This window comes from Aulonocara sp. 'chitande type north' Nkhata Bay, linkage group LG3 (assembly GCF_057382095.1).
Source record: "Aulonocara sp. 'chitande type north' Nkhata Bay isolate Kocher_YH1m ecotype deep benthic linkage group LG3, A_spYH_male_GT1.1, whole genome shotgun sequence".
Taxonomy (NCBI): Eukaryota; Metazoa; Chordata; class Actinopteri; order Cichliformes; family Cichlidae; genus Aulonocara; species Aulonocara sp. 'chitande type north' Nkhata Bay.
In genome coordinates, this window is record NC_141346.1 from 20,222,461 (window position 1) to 20,239,384 (window position 16,924).

Genomic DNA, 16,924 nt, shown 5'->3' on the forward strand with positions numbered 1-16,924 from the left:
ACTCAGTTACTTCAAGTTACTCGTTACTTTCAAAGTAACTAGTTACTAGGGAAAGTAACTTTGGTTTTACTCAGAATTCTCTTGTTAATGTGTTTCTTCCATAACTTTGCCAGTCTTCTAGCTTGCTTACTTGCCACAGGTGCACTGTGCCACCTACCAATAGAAAGGAAAAGATAATGTGCATATTTCCACGAGAGAAATCCCACGCCTGGACCGTCATTGACTACTGCCATGATTCTAGCCTACGTCACAGCATCATGTGCGCCTTTTACATCCAACACAAAAACTGCAGTCGTGGTGCTTTCGATTGTACTCAGAACTCGGAAATTCTGCCTTCTGAATAGGAAGATGTAGGTAACACCAGACTGCAGATGAGCTGCATACAGGGCTGGACTGGGACAAATAAATCGTCCCGGGCATTTTGACTAGAGACCGGCCCATCATTATAGGAAAAATCATAAAGCCTTTGAATGAAAATAAACACTGTTGTGACAGTGATGTTCACTGTTTTGATGGTATATATGCATCAATCTATCAATCGTTTGTTGTAAGATTCAGATAATTATTTTTTAAAAGCTAGACATTTTAAATGAGAATAAGAAAGAAAAGTATTTCTTTGTGTCCCCATTTCCCTGTTAATGCCCTACATGCCCCCTTGGCCACACTTTGCTAGATCCGCACCTGCACAGTTACCAGCTGTCAGCTACCTAAAAAAGGATCCTGGGGTTATTTGTCTCTCAGAAACAGTTCATAACTTCCGTTCAACTCATTCATGTCACCTAAAAGGTAATCCTGTTTCTCCATCACCTGTTCAGCTCTGATGATTCAGTAAGGACATCTCCTGGTTTCATCTTCATGTTTCCCTCTCACCACATATCCAAACCATATCATGACCAGCAGCTTTACAGCTGTGGCTCCAGCAAACATCAGCTGATAGTAGAAATTAATATTAAATAAATTCTAACAACAGCTGATCAAGCTTAAACGTGCTGCTGTTGTTTACCGCGACATCCGCTGGTTTCCTCTTTCGGCGCAAAGTGGGCGATAAACAAACAAGAGAGCCGATCAGCTGATCATTGATCAGTTTTCATGATTTAAGTAGAAACGGGAGAGGGACGGGGGAGAATGAAAGAAGAAGAGGCAGCTGTGCAGCATAAACACAGAATAACTCCAGCTTTGTGTCTTTTTCATTGTAGCTGAAGTCCGGGACAAACTGTTCCTTTTCACCTCAATAAGAAACGCGTAATATTTTCTCTGAATACCAGACGGGACGGTTGGCAACTCTGATAACTTATGAACAAAATAAAGTTCAACATCATTAACTTCATAGCACCCACCCAGCTGTATAGAAACTCCGTCATGCTAGCTAGTAGCAGTACGGAAAAAGTCAGAATAACGAAAATAAACTCCACCTAAACTTGGTTTATATCTGACCCAGAGAGACTGCAGGTCATAACTTCTTACCTGAAGTTCAGTTCACACTTGGACCGGCGGCCGCCTCGGGTCTCTTTTCCTTCTGTGTCCCTTTTCCTTCATCCACCTGCTGCCTCCACCACTTGCTAATGTTACTGAATCTGTGGAAGCTCCGCGATAGCCACCACACGAAGTAACGAGTAACGACCCTATCTAAATCCCAGTAACGACTAACGCGTTCCTGATTTTGGCATAATAACTAGTTACCGTGCTCGTTACCACAATAATAACGTAGTTACTGTAACGCGTTACTTAATAACGCGTTAGTCCCAACACTGGTTATAGGAAAACTTTCCCCCCACCATTTGTGTGCCCTTGGCAATTCCAAGAAGAAATCAAGGAAAAGAGGCTGTAGAGCCCACTCTTCCTCCTGAGTTACAATCTCAAAACAGTTTTACTTTGGCCAGGAATCACACCTGCTTGGAAGGCAACTAAGCTAACTACACATCCAGTGCTGAAACATACAGATAGAAATGGGACATACAACACTGCAAGGTGAACTGCTAATTACTGTCTTTGTTACCTTTTTAAGTTCAGGCTCTGCCTGCTGTGCTCAGCTTGGCTACATTTGTGTTAGCAGGCTGTCTGTGCAGGTGCTTTCACAGACATGCTAACACATGCTAAAAGTTGTGTTGGCAATCAAATGTAGTTGTTTTGTGATCCAGTTTGCACTTTACCATTACAGTCCTGTCTTTTTATGCAATAAAAGCCTGCAAGTCCACTCCTCAAAAATTGTAGATTGCTCCACTGTTTTCCTCCTCCCGCCACACAAACTGAAATCACTTGATGCTATCGTAAAAAACACTTTGCAGTATTACAAGTAGCTCAAAGGTCACAACAAATAATAGGATGTCAAAAACACTATATGGAAAAAATTATGTGATATGTCAGTGAGTGAGTAGTGTTGGTATGTCTGCATGTGAGCACTTGTGATAAATGAAATGCTGCTTGAGTGTAGAAAAGAAGCGCAAAGGGAGGACTGAGCAGCAATTTTCGTCTCTCACCTGCAGCAGAAAACAGAGACACAAAAGCTACGTCCACATGTACACTTGTATTTTGGCGAATGTGGCTTTTTCTTTGCTATATGTTTTTGTGCACATGTAAATGAAGCATATGAAAGACTCGGTTTTTACATTTACACACGAAAAAGGAAAACAGAGATGCTGTCTTGCGATGTTTTTGCCTTTATCTACTTTTTCTACTATCTAATACCAGGTTGAGATGCAAATGAGGAGACTTCACTCAGGCAAGTCTGCTGGACCAGACGGAGTGAGTCCCCTTGTCCTCAAGACCTGTGCCCCCCAGCTGTGTGGAGTCTTTCATAAACTGTTTATGCTGAGTCTGAGTCTGCAGAGGGTCCCGGTGATGTGGAAGACATCATGCCTCATCCCTATTCCAAAGACGCCACGTCCCAGTGGCCCCCAGGATTACAGGCCCGTGGCACTGACCTCCCACATCATGAAGACCCTGGAAAGGCTCATCCTGGACCAGCTGCGACCCATAGTAAGACCACATCTGGATCCCCTTCAATTTGTTTATCAGCCTCATCTCGGAACTGAGGACGCCATCATCTACCTGCTCAATCGTGTCTACACCCATCTGGACCAGCCGGCGAGCACTGTGAGGGTCATGTTTTTTGACTTTTCTAGTGCTTTCAACACCATCAGGCCGACCCTCCTGGGTGATAAGTTAGCAGCGATGCAGGTGGATGCTTCTCTGGTGTCCTGGATTGTTGATTACCTGACAGGAAGACCACAATATGTACGTCTCCCACAGTGTGTGTCTGACAAGGTGATTAGCAACACAGGGGCACCACAGGGGACTGTCCTCTCCCCCTTCCTCTTCACCCTCTACACCACAGACTTCAGCCACTGTACAGAGACCTGCCATCTTCAGAAGTTTTCTGATGACTCTGCGGTGGTTGGATGCATCAGCAGGGATGATGAGACAGAGTACCGGGCTGTGGTCGACTCCTTTGTCACGTGGTGTGAGCAGAATCATCTGCAGCTCAACGTGGCAAAGACCAAGGAACTGATCGTGGACTTCAGGAAGACCAGGAAACACTTGACCCCTGTTTCAATCCAGGGGGTCAGTGTTGACATTGTGGAGGACTATAAATACCTTGGAGTACACATTGACAATAAACTGGACTGGGCTAAAAACACCACAGCACTTTACAGGAAGGGCCAGAGTCGTCTCTATTTTTTGAGGTCCTTCAACATCTGCCAGAAAATGCTCAGGATTTTCTACAAGTCTGTGGTGGCCAGTGCGATCCTCTATGCTGTTGCATGCTGGGGGAGCAGGCTGAGAGTCGCAGATGCCAACAGACTTAATAAACTGATCTGTAAGGCCAGCAATGTTGTGGGGGTGGAGCTGGACTCCCTCAAGGTGGTGTCGGAGAGGCGGATGCTGTCCAAGATAAAGACAATGTTGGATAACACCTCCCACCCACTCCATGACATGCTGGTCAGTCACAGGAGCTCGTTCAGTGAGAGACTGAGATTACCGAAAAGCACCACTGAACGACACAGGAAATCATTCCTGCCTGTGGCCATCTCCCTGTACAACGCATCCACTTAACACACTGTTTACTGCTACAGCTACACATGTTTCTTTTTCAGCTATTTATTGATAAGTGACTTTTATGTATATATATATATATGTATATATTGTGCTATTCTTAGTGTAGTGTATGTCTTGTTAATGTTAGTTTATAATGGAGCACTGTAACAAAAAATAATTTCCCCTAGGGATCAATAAAGTATTCTGATTCTGATTTTCAGTCAGATTAGGGTTATATGTTTGTTTGGGTCTTGACAACGCTTGAGATGGGTTTTTCTTTTTAGTTTTATGTGGATGGGGGTATTTTATTTAAAGAAACTTGGGGGAGCTGTTTTAAAAATTAACCGTGTACTTGTGGATGAAGACAAAGGCAACTGCGACCCAAGAGGTGAGCTCTTTTTTTTTTTCAGCATCTAGTCATTGATCTAAAGGATACTTTAGGACACATCACTTATCCTATTTAGCCTATTAACTTTACAACACAGCTGAATCTATAATGCTGACAGAAAGAGGGGATAATTGTAAAATGCCAACATGTTCAGTTGTTACATGTTACCAAGCCAAGAAGAAGGAGACAAAGGAGACACTGATACTTGATACAGACACATAGTATAATATAGTAAACACCAGTATGAAATGTAAAATTTGGTTCTAAATTTCTTTGTCTAATGTGTATAATGACACAAAATCACCAGGCAAAATAGGTACACTCGAATAAGAGGATAACTCTTATTTAACTACATTCAAGTACTGCATAAATAATTTTAAATAGGGCCTAAATTGTAGGTATTTTACAGGAAAGGAGAAACAAATTATACTGTAATTAATTTTTCAATACAGTGGTCCCTCACTATAACACGTTTCACCTTTCGCTGCCTTGCTGTTTCGCATGAAATTTTGCATGCTTTGTTTTTTACTGAGCCCCGCAGGGGACATGGGAGAAAAGAAATGAAGATGAACTTTTGCGAGATCTCGCAAAACTTCAAACTGGTGGGTAACAGACATCTCCAAAAACGTTGGAGCACCTTTGCAAATATGTGATGTCTTGATAAACCAAGCAGATATTTGAAGTGTACACAGCTACATTCTCGCCTGAAAAGGCTGGCCCACAAAGGACACATTTGGAGCAGCCTTTGAATTGGGCCAGCCTTCGTCGCCTGGGTCGTCAGCTTCAAGCTGGCAGCCTCTGAAGGATGCAGCCTATTTTGCGAGATCTCGCAAAACGTTTGTGAGAACCCGAGTTACTTTTGCGAAATCTCACAAAAGTTCATCTTCATTTTTGTTCTCCCATGTCCCTTGCAGGGCTCCGTAGTTTTTTCTTTTTCTTCTTCTTCTTTTTTTTTTTTTTTACAGCACATTGTGTTCTGCATCCTGATTGGCTGTAGACCAGATAAGAGAGAGATAAGATAAGATAAGACTTTATTAATCACTCGGGTGGGTTCCTCTGGGAAATTCGGTTTCCAAAAGCACAGCACCGACAGAAGTTACAGAGTTACAGAATGTTATATATACACACACACACACACATATAAATACAGAGACATATATAAATAAAATATACGAAGGGGATAAATAGAATAAATAGGAATAAAAATAAAAATACAAGTGAATTGCACATTTAAAGTATTGAGTCTATTGCACCGTTGACTATTAACAAGAGTATTGCACAAAAGGTATTGCACAGTGAAGTGAAGAGGCACTACAGCTTAGTTGTTCCCCCCTCCTTTGTCCTCCTGTTTCCCCTCCCTCTCCCCTCCAGAGAGGAGTTAAACAGTCTGATGGCGTGTGGGACAAAGGAGTTTTTAAGTCTGTTGGTTCTTGTCTTTGGGAGAAGCAACCTGTCACTGAACAGACTCCTCTGGTTGTTTATGGCCGTGTGCAGAGGATGCCCAGCATTGTTCATAATGTCCAGCAGTTTTTTTAGTGTCTTTTCTCTGCCACTGTCACCAGAGTGTCCAGCTTCATGCCGACCACAGAGCTAGCCCTCCTGATCAGTTTCTCCAGCCTGGATGAGTCCTTCTTTGCTGTGCTGCTCCTCCAGCACACCACAGCATAGAAAAGTACTCCAGCAACCACTGACTGGTAAAACATCCTCAGGAGCTTCCTGCAGATGTTAAAAGACCTCAGCCTCCTGAGGAAGTACAGTCGGCTTTGGGCTTTTTTATACAGGTGCTCTGTGTTGCATGACCAGTCCAGTTTATTGTCCACCCACAGCCCGAGGTACTTGTACTTGTTGACCACCTCCTCCCCCTCTATCTGAACCGGCAGGGGACCTTCTCTGGACCTCCCGAAGTCCACAACCAGTTCCTTAGTCTTTGAGGTGTTGAGTTGCAGGTGGTTTGTGTGACTCCATGCGACAAAGTTCCTCACCAGACTTCTCTACTCCTCTTCCTGATCATCCCAGATACGCCCCATGATGGCTGTGTCATCTGCAAACTTCTGAATGTGGCATAATTCAGAGTTGTAGCAGAAGTCAGAGGTGTACAGGGTGACCATTGTCAATCAATCTCGTGCCGTGTCTCCTGTACATTACAGAATGTGTCCAGCTTGTCAAGTTTAAATAAATCTTCGATCGCTACCAGTGTGGCTTTGAAGTGCTGTACTGTGTGTTTGTAAGTTTTCTCGCCAACAAACACAACAATGTCGATGAAACGTTTTGCACCGCCAAAGTCACCTGCGGGTGTCTTTGGTTTCATTCTATAATACTGGACTTATTTTTCTACAAAGGTTTGAACTTTGAGAGTCTTTAAACAAGAGAGAAAAGTGTGAAAATGTTCATGCCTGTCTGAGAAAAGTGTATAAAGTGTGTTGTGAGGGGTTCTACAGCCTTAAAACATCTATAATAATTGTATAAAAATAAAGTTGGCTACTTCGCAGATTTCACCTATTGCAGGTTAATTTTAGAACATAACTACCCCGATAAATGAGGGACCACTGTACTAAGTAATTTATTGAGAATTTTTCAGAAAAACAATATTTCCCCATTGGATAAGCAGAAGAGAATGGATGAACGGATAATATTTCACCATTTTACTAGGGTGACCAACCGTCCTCTTTTTTGCAGTTGTTGACTTGTAAAAGCCTATCGTTTAAATATGTTAAAGTTTTCTTTAAGCAATTGTATTATTAAAGTTTTTCATGACTAAGCCAAATCTCCTCTTTTTTGGAAATCAAATGGAAATCAAAATATGGTCACCCTAATTTTACAAGACAAGTTTTCTTTACTTTATTGGGTGCAGCCCATATTATTGAGTCATTTAACCTGGACTGAATTCATGGTATTTTACCAGACAGGAGACACTCCTTTCCTGTACAGCTCTTTTGGTAGTTCTGTTTAAACAGTGATTGCGAAAGAAAAAAAAAATCTTAGAATTTCTTAAACATTTCTTGCATTTTTCAACTGTCTTTTTTTCATCAACAACATGAAGTGCAGGTCTTCAGGGCCAGCTTATGTGATAGGAATTCTGTGGAAAGTGCAGGGTATCAAGCAAGTCCAGGGGATCAATCACTGCTCAATCTCATCATAACAACTTTATTCTCTTAAACATTAGATCTTTAAACCATAGTCTAAGTGGATATATCACCTGAAACTTAGATTTGCTCTAAATCTGACCAGGCCTGCTTCAATTCACAACTGAAAAGTGTCTGTAGAATATTTTTGCCTGTACAGTATAGTTATTTATTTATTATTTTATTTTGTAACAATGGAAAAAAGTATTTACTCCTTTTCTGTTAGCTGACACCCATCCTAGAGTAAATAAGTGCAACAGACAGAAGTGGTACCAGCAAGTACAGACAGATTTACACTTTAAAAGATTGAGAGAAACTGTATTGTGATCTAAGGAGCTTGGAAGGAAAAGCGTCTGGACTTCTTTAACCTCCTAGAACCTGGCGTCCACATATGTGAACGTCACATTTTGGGTTGCCTAGACTAAAATATGTAAATCATGTAAATTGACAGAGTGAGTGCACAGAGGGCACCAAATTTTTGCAGAGTTGCCACAGACCTCCAAACTTCATGCGGTCTGCAGATCATGTGGATTTAGTCGTGAACCGTTTACCAAGCAGCGCGACCTGATTTCTGCTTGTCTAGTCTGCCATCTGGTGGAAAAAGGCGGTAAGTGCACGTATGACCGCCTGGGTCCACTTTTTTTCTTCTTTGTTTCTGTCTCAAATAAGCAGCTGCTACAAAGAAACCCCCGAGCTGCCCCGCTGCTGTGTTTTATCCATGCCGGCTCACTTACAGTCCGCCGGGCTTTGAGAAACACGCGCTTTAGGTACGTCCGTTACTTGGCTAGCCGAAGCTGTTAGCTTCCTCAGCAGCTACAACAGACTGCGACGTTTACGGTAGAGGGTGTTTGTGCGACCGCGTTAAACAGCTAACTAGCTTGAGCCCGCTGATGAAGTGCGGTTATAAAACAAAGGGATTAGCAATGCTGGCCTCGAGCTGTAGCAACACCTAATAACGGTCGCAGCTAACAGTTTTTACAGTAAACAAATGCTATGATGAAAAGCATTGCGTAGAAGTACTAGTATTGTGTTAATCACAGGATAAGTTGCTCTACTTTCCCCTCTGCTGATGTGAGCGTTGGTGGTATAGTGGTTAGCATAGCTGCCTTCCAAGCAGTTGACCCGGGTTCGATTCCCGGCCAACGCAAAGTCATTTTTTCACTAAAGTGGCAACTTTAGATTCTACTGTTAACAATTGCATATTTAAAAACGTGCTCACCCCAACGGTTTTCATTTGGTGTCTGAAAACTAGCGTCTGAAAACTTTTTGTGGGGGAAAAGCTTTTTGTGGTATGAAAACTAAAGTCATTTAAACACACTGTTAGAATTTAAAGCTACCCGGATTTTCAGGCACTAATGCAGGCACAATCAGCTGTCTATGTCCTGTTAATGGGGACTTTGGCACGACTGTCCTATCCTCTCTTGCTTGCCGTGATCAAATTCAGTGAGTGTTCATACCAACGGGACAGGAATTTTATTCTACAAACTTAAACATGAAGAGGAACTCATGACACTAAATACAAAATATATTTAAAAAAAATATAACTTGTCTCTTATGTTGTTCCTGCAGCTGCTGAATGAGCTCTGTTAGTACATGCCGACATGGGGAGGTATTTCCACAGCGAGGTGGACATTAAGAGCCCGTGGCATCAGGTGCTGGCTGCCTTCTGGCAGCGCTACCCAAACCCATACAGGTAATTAATGATTGTTTCAGTGAATATGCAAAGTCATTTCCATCAATGAATCTGATATTTTTCCCTTATAAAACAGTGAAAAATGTCACCTTATTATCTAGTACAATAAAAGAAAAAAAACACATTAGTCCATTTTCTCCAGACAATGGACAAAGTGGACCAAACTGTCGTGCTTTTATCTTGACTGCATCAACCCTGGGTGTTGTTTGGAGAACTTCAGTTTTTTAAACAATAAAAGACATTTAAAAAAAAAGAATGTGTGAGTGTCCTTAAAAAATAGATCTGTTTTGGTGTACCAGCACCCATGTACTCACGGAAGATGTCATATACCGCGAGGTCACCTCCAGCAACCACCTGCTGTCCAGGCGACTGCTGACGAAGACCAACCGCCTGCCGGGCTGGGCGGAGCGGGTCTTCCCCATGCACATGGCTCGGGCGGTCTATGTCCTGGAAGATTCTATCGTGGACCCTCAGGCCCACACGCTCATCACCAAGACCTGGAACCTGAACCACAACACGCTGATGGTGAGATGCGCTCTGATTAGATCACTGTGGTTAATTAACCCCCCCACCCCCACCCCATGACAGATAGGATAGAGTTCAGATCGATGGTCTTATTGTCATCAAGTGATTTCTCCCACTTTGAATGGGGCAGTTTGCAGTTTGAGATAACCAATCAGAAAATGGCCACGAGCTGTGAATAGCATGAAAGCATGAGATCATGGTCATAAGAGGTGGATGTAATAGAGCAGACCTTCCCAAAGTGTGGGGCCCGCCCCCCAGGGGGGGGCGCAGAGCCATTGCAGGGGGGGCGCGGTATGAAAAGGGGGGGGAGAAAAAACAAAACTCTTGGACACTGCTAGCACGGGGCGCCCACAGAAATGCAAAGCAGGAGATGAAGCATCGCTGAATATGTTTCCAAACCAACTTCATTCTAAGCCAAAGACTAGAAAATCTGGTGAAGCATATCTGCCCTTTGGTTTCACCTGCACAAGTGCCGAGGTAGGTCTCCCGTGCTTAATTGGTTTTCCCTGCGTTGGGAGCAGCACTGTGCTCTCCCTATCACGGACAAACAGTATCCCACAGTTGTTTATGTTTTTAAACCCATTTTGCACAGAGAGGCATTTTTTGAAAAATGCATTGATAGCAATGTTGAATATTATTACACATACAGTAAAATAATCACACCGTGACGCCTCTGCCTTTCTAAATGGAGGGACAGTAACTGCGTTTGTATATGTTAGTGTGTAAAACCTGTAGACAGTAAGATTAACAGTATTTTGTCTCTATCTGCCATTCTGCAATTCATCTCATGTAAACAATAACGTGCGCACAGCGTGACGTGAAAAAAGGCACATACCTTTGACGTTGCGTGACGAACTCTGTATTCCTCGTCCACACGTAAACGGAAAAAAAGGAGTTTTTAAAAAAATCTCCGTTTTTGGTGATTCGAAATGCTGTTTATGTGTCAACGAAACAGCTGCGTTTTCAAAAATACCCGTGTAGGTGTGGACGTAGTGTAATAGTTTACTTTCTTACTGCCTGTAATTTATTTCAAGTTACTTGTATTTGCTTAATTGTTTACTAAATGTTTGAGGTGTGAAAGAAACCACAATGGAGCAAAATATGGGCGTGTGTGGTTGGAGGATGTGTTTGTGCGTGTGCGTGCGTGTTGTAAAACAAAGGCAGCAAAAAAGTTTGGGAACCACTGTAATAGAGGAACCAGCTGACATGGTTTGAGCACCTGAATAGGACATCTCCTGCACATCTAGACTTTGATGGACTAGGTCAGGGGTTTTGGGCATGTCCAGCTGTGAGGAGACCTGGGACAGAAACAGGACTGGACTGGGAATGCCTTGCTGGAAAGGCTGGAGATAGTTGCCTAAATGAGGCCATTCTCTCCACTTTTGCTCATCTCAGAAAGGACAAGAAAATGGATGAATTTGCAGATTTAAAGAACTGCACTGGACACAGGTATAAATGCTTTTTGACTGGAAAACTACAAGGCCTCTTACAGTCTGGTTGGTTTTAACATTTTCAGTATTTAACTAAGTTGAATATAATACTTTTTCCTGTGCTTGAACATAGTTTGTGTTTGGAGTAAAAACGGGCTTTTTTATACATTTTCTACCGTCTCTGCCTCTAAGACTGTTGTGGAGCGGTGTCTGTTTGAAGAGAACCATGGTCGGCCATCTTGGACCAAATTGAGGAGGGAGGCCTGGATCTCCACAGCTGTATATGGACTGGGTCGACCCATACAGGTATACACAAACATACAAATGTTTCAGTCCTAAGGAAAATTGGCCACCAAAACCCAAACTCAACCTACTATCACTTAAAGTATAAAGAACACACCAGCTTCTCTTAGTGTATTTCTAATAGAGATTGACAGACCACGTGACCTTCGTGCATTGCTTTGTGGGTACCCGTGGCAACAAAATCAAAACACTGCATTAAGCGCTAGTATTTCCAGCACCGGTAATCATTAATTCTGTGGTTTTAAACCCTACTTGCATTTTATTTACCCCAAAAACAGTTATGTACAAAACGACGGACAACACGGCAGGTCCGTACAAAGGTTGATAGAGGGCGCCCAGTCTGGATCGCATTCCAGCATTTTGTAGGCTGGTTTTCCTACAAAACATAACAAACATTAGCCCGCAAAGCCACAGTGAACAAAGCAGCATAGCGCAATGAATTCTATTCAAATCAATATAAGACTTACTTGTAACCTACATCAACAATTATGTTATGATAAATTACGTAATAACTACAACAGAAGACGTACCTTTGTGGAAATGCTTGGAGCAGACTAACATGTGAGCTGGAATGTTCTGAAACGTTATATTTGGTCTTCAAATTGCTGCAATCCAGGCCATACGTCAGCTCTTGTTACTTCGGAAACATGGCTTGAACAATTTCTCTTCCACGACGTAATCCCATAAACAATCTCTTTACCCGTCGGCTTCCCGTGGCTGTCATGCGACCGGCTATTGCAGTTAATAATACAACAGCTTCTCGCCATTTTTTGTGTTTCTTTTTATCGCTGTGTGACTGTTTTCATGTGAAAGCCTGCGTGCGCTAGTACCTCTTGCCACGAATTCCCAGAATCCTTTGCGGTTTTACCCCAGAATGACATCACATTTTCAATCTCTATAAAAGATCCCCAGTAATGGCTGGAGGTGTGGTCAACACGAACTTGATAACGGCTGCTTAGTTTGCCTTAATGTTCTGCATGTTTGCGATTATAATTTTATTCCATTATTTTTGCAGTTGGGTTGTTATGCTTGTTACATAGCTTCATGTTGGCTTAGCTAATATCTCGGTTACTCCTTGGCAATGCAGGTCATAAATAAAACCCCTGACTAGTTAGCGAGTTGTTGCTGGGGAAATTCGTTGCAAAGAGGGTGCTGCACCAAAATTCTGTCTGCGATTGGTTTGGTCTCTTATCAGATTGTCCATTGTCGCCCATAGTTTGCATGGAAGATGTCTGCAAACACTCAGAAAATTGTGAAGTAATACCTCCTGGCTCTCAAGCCAAGCCAAGATACCAAAACCAACTATGTGACACTTCGTCAGTATCTATATACAGCTAACGTATGGTGCGGGTATTTATCTTTGACTAATTCTTTGTCTTTCTCCGCCAGGAATTCGGTCTTGCCAGGTTTAAAAGTAACCAAGCTAAAGCCATGAGAGGGCTGGAGTACTCTCTCTCCAAGCTACAGAGTAAGTCACAAATACATGCACACACACATTTGTATTTCACCTCTGAGGGCTTCACCAAAACCTGAAGCTTAATTACCACAAGCTATGTGTTTTTGTACAAAAGTCCTGAAACTGTAAAAAGAAATCCAGTTAAAACCAAGAAAACAAACGTCAGCCTATCACAAAACCGCTGTTTTTTTCTTTCTTAAAAAGGGAAATCATCATTTAAAAACTATGGTTTTTATTTTCTCTGATTATCTTTGTCTAATTTAACTTTTAGAGCATTTCATTAAACGTTGGTCTCAATCTAGTATCAGATTGAGACCAACATTTACTGTATTGCACACCTTTGGTGGTGGCTTAGAGTGATGTCAAATTTTTCATTGATTTTTAGATTTGGTCACAGGATTCACATTTTTTTTTATTTATTAAAATATGAATAACAAATGTCATATGAGTCTTCTCTTTTGACTTTTTTATGTAGATGTAGTTTAGATCAGCCTGATTTTCGGTCATTAGAACTTAAACCTTAGATTGCATATAAAAGACGACGGTACACTCCGGGTGTGAGAACTGTGCATTTTCTTTTCTTGTTTTAAACCTTAAACCTATTTTCAGCTCCATTATGCTCATATTCAGTTTATTTTTCACTTCAGGGCTCAGATCAGTGTGACAGTTCCTCATTTTCTACTTTTATTTATCCACAGCTAGTGACCAGGGAGAGTCATCAGAGAAGCAAAAGCCCCTCCCACCACAAGCCACGCCGACCCCCAACCAGAAACCCAAACAGTTTGTCTGAACCTCAGTAGGAACAACAAGCCCACAATAGAGATTGACAGACCACGTGACTTTTGCGCATTGCATGCCGGGAACTCGTGGCAAAACAATCCAAGTACCGCATCAAATGCAAGCATTTGCAGCACTGCAAAACGTTCATTCTCCGGTTCCAATACCTTCTTGCTTTTTCTTTGCCCCCCAAAAAAGGTATGTACAAAACGAAGGATAACAATGCCGGTCTGTACAAAGACAGACTCGACGAAAAGGCAAAGAAAAGATACGTGGAAAAAAATCAAAGGAGTGAAAGGGTTAGACCCTTACGAGCACACAGAGTAGACAAAAGACGTTAGCGTGCTGCCCAACTTTCACCACCACCAGTGCATACATTCATGAAGTTTAGTAACTTCAGGTCACTGCAACAAGCCCAGGTACAGTTTACTGACGGATGGGTACAGGACCTTGAAATGCACCGTGTAGAACGAAAGACCATCGCACAAACAAAGGTAAGTTTACCAGTCTCACAAATCGTCTTCATAAATACACATTCGTTAACCGTTTATTAATAGGACCTTTAAGCTCAATGGTAATTAATTAGTAGTGGAAATAATTTCTGGTACGGATTACAGAAATGTAGCAGTGACAATAATATTGTATGCTGTAATCGTACTGGGCAATTAGTGATACAAAAAACCTGTTTTATCTGCTTTACCCGTCGGCTTCCCGTGGCTGTCATGTGACCGGCTATTGCAGTTAATAATACAACAGCTTCTTTCCATTTTTTGTGTTTCTTTTTATCGCTGTGTAACTGATTTCAATTGAAAGCCTGCGTGCGCTAGTACCTCTTGCCACGAATTCCCAGAATCCTTTGCGGTTTTACCCTTGAATGACGTCACATTTTCAATCTCTATGGCTCGTTTGAAGAGCAGCACTAAAACGGTGGGGCATCCACTCATCCTCAGTTCTGATTGGTGACACATTAGCTGATACTGATTACTTTTCAAAGTCACCAGAGCAATGAACTACAATAATTCCCAGGATTCCTTGAGACTGATTTAATCATCTTATTAAAGTTTTAGTAATTTTTTTTGAAGTTTGCAGTTTGTAATTTGTCAGTTATGTAATTTAAACATGATATTAAGTTAATAATTTAAGTTTACGTTGACTTTTCTTATCTTTGTTTTTATATTTTTATATGGAAATAGTGTTTTGTCTTATTTTGTAGAATTCTCTGAATGATTATTGTCATCTTGGATTTCTTTGGGACCTCCCACAGTAAATGTCTTAAGAGATTTTCTATCAATAGGAACGGGTTTACATCAGATTCAGGTAGTTTAGAATCAGACTGTTGTAGAAATGCTTGAAAAAGGGTTGTCAGTAACCTGGTGTATGTTAATATTGCAGCATGCCAAGCTGCATTATGCAAAATCAACCTCTGGGGCTAACAAATAAAGCTAATGTTAAAGCACTGAACACTGCAGTTTCTCTAATATCCACTTCAGACTGGTTCTAAAAGTGACCAAAAGTGAGTCAGTTCCCACAGACGCAAAATGTCAAACTTTACAACAGAAATAAAGATATTTACAGCCTGCTACAAAAATATATTTTAGCCATATAAACTGTCCTGCATGTTGGCTAGAAGAGGGACATCAGTGTTAAAACTTCTGCCCACTCCCTGTGTGTTCTATATAATATCTATTCACACATCTTGACGCTGAAGGTTCTACATGGTTCTTACATGGTAAAGTAAGCACCTGAAAATAAAAGAGAAAAAACTTGTGGGTTTCTCTTTGCCCGGATAAAAAGAATTTGTTAAACAGCCCTTACTGGATTGACCAATGCTTGTAATGGGAAAGCCTGAGTGAAGATATAAGAAGGAGAACTGTAGATTAACATGAGTTGGGAAGGTCTGTTGGAGCCATTTCTAAGCAACTGCAGATTCCAAGATTATCAGTTCAAGCAGTTTCATCTAAGTACAAGTTATTTGGATGTCTCATTGCTAAGGACTGAAAGAAGAGCCAAACTGTCACTATCAGATGAGAGGAAATTGGTCAGGATGTTCAGGGATCCCCCAGGCTCAAGCCTGCCATGAACAGGAAACTTCTGGAACACCAGCATCAACGTCGATAGCAAAGTCAGTTTTAAATTGCCACGGAATGAGAGGGTGCTGACCAAGAAACAAACTCCTACTCCAAAAATAACACCTTCAAACTCCACTGAAATTTGTAGCTGCCCATATGGACAAGCCAAATGCATTCTGCAGAACATCTTTATGATGAGACTAGACGACCGGGGCGGCGGGTTGGGAAGCTCATCTATGTAACCGGAAGGTTGCCGGTTCGATGGACAAGACACTTTACCTACTGCCTACTGGTGTTGGCCAGAGGGGCTGATGGCGTGATATGGCAGTCTCACTTCTGTCAGTCTGCCCCAGGGCAGCTGTGGCTACAACTGTAGCTTGCCTCCACCAGTGTGTGAATGAATGAATAGTGGAATTGTAAAGCGCTATGAGGGTGTCGAAAAGCGCTATATAAATACAATCCATTATTATTATTATTAGACAAAGGTTGAACTATTTGGCCAAAATGACAGGTGGTGTGTTTGGAGGAGTAGCACTGCAGCGGCCGTCAAGCATGGTGGTAGCGTCATGCTCTGGGGCTGTTTTTACACTATTGCTACTGGTACATTACACAATGTGGATGCAATAATACAGGACTCTCCTTTTTTTTTTTTTACTTGACAACGATCCCAAACACAAACGAAAACTCGATTCAAATGGAAGCACATTCAAAGCACATTAGCTCACATTAGCTAAGCCAGGTCTTTGCGAGGAAACTAACCAATTGAAATAAACTCTACCAATTCTGCCATGATGAATGGTCAGTTATCCAGCCTGAATTATGCCAGAAGCTTGTTGATGGATACCAAAAGTGTTTGGTTGAGGTCAAACCTTCTGAGACATTTAACCAAATACTAGTGAGGATGTAAGTATATATTTAAGTCTTTATGCATAGTTTTCGACCCTGTGTGAATTAGAGAAAATTCCAAATAAATTCAAACTTGAGCACCCAGCTCTTATTTTTTAAAGTAATTAAAGATGTATGCTATACCATCATTCCACCATCGAAAAAGGCCAGTTCCAATAACTTATTTAAAAAAACCAAATTACCATGACATTCATGATGAGTGTGTATAAACATCTGACCA

At 41.7% G+C, this 16,924-nt stretch overlaps 2 protein-coding genes and 1 non-coding gene across 3 annotated transcripts in view; 2 read left to right on the forward strand and 1 right to left on the reverse strand.

Moving 5' to 3' along the window:
- Nucleotides 1-8,233, reverse strand: part of LOC147334431 (uncharacterized) — a 25,913-nt gene extending 17,680 nt beyond the window's left edge. Inside the window, exon 1 of the mRNA XM_086272358.1 lies at nt 8,043-8,233. The gene's annotated coding sequence lies outside the window, so the exon portion shown is untranslated. The remainder of the gene's footprint in view (nt 1-8,042) is intronic.
- Nucleotides 8,162-15,482, forward strand: LOC147334432 (PRELI domain-containing protein 1, mitochondrial-like). The gene is made up of 6 exons (XM_086272369.1): nt 8,162-8,312; nt 9,115-9,238; nt 9,538-9,763; nt 11,386-11,499; nt 12,886-12,964; nt 13,651-15,482. Exons 2-6 carry the CDS (start codon nt 9,147-9,149, stop codon nt 13,740-13,742), a joined length of 603 nt encoding a protein of 200 aa, XP_086128495.1. The 5' UTR covers nt 8,162-8,312; nt 9,115-9,146; the 3' UTR covers nt 13,743-15,482.
- trnag-ucc (transfer RNA glycine (anticodon UCC)) lies at nt 8,621-8,692 on the forward strand. Its single transcript has one exon. It is a non-coding gene; the product is annotated as a tRNA-Gly (tRNA).
- Nucleotides 15,483-16,924: the final 1,442 nt, after the last annotated feature.

Excerpts from the sequence above, each read along its gene's own strand:
- LOC147334432 (XM_086272369.1), top strand. The coding sequence starts at position 9,147 with ATGGGGAGGTATTTCCACAGCGAGGTGGACATTAAGAGCCCGTGGCAT. Across the intron at positions 9,239-9,537 it reads CGCTACCCAAACCCATACAG|CACCCATGTACTCACGGAAG; the intron begins GTAATTAATGAT and ends TTGGTGTACCAG. Across the intron at positions 12,965-13,650 it reads CTCTCTCTCCAAGCTACAGA|CTAGTGACCAGGGAGAGTCA; the intron begins GTAAGTCACAAA and ends ATTTATCCACAG.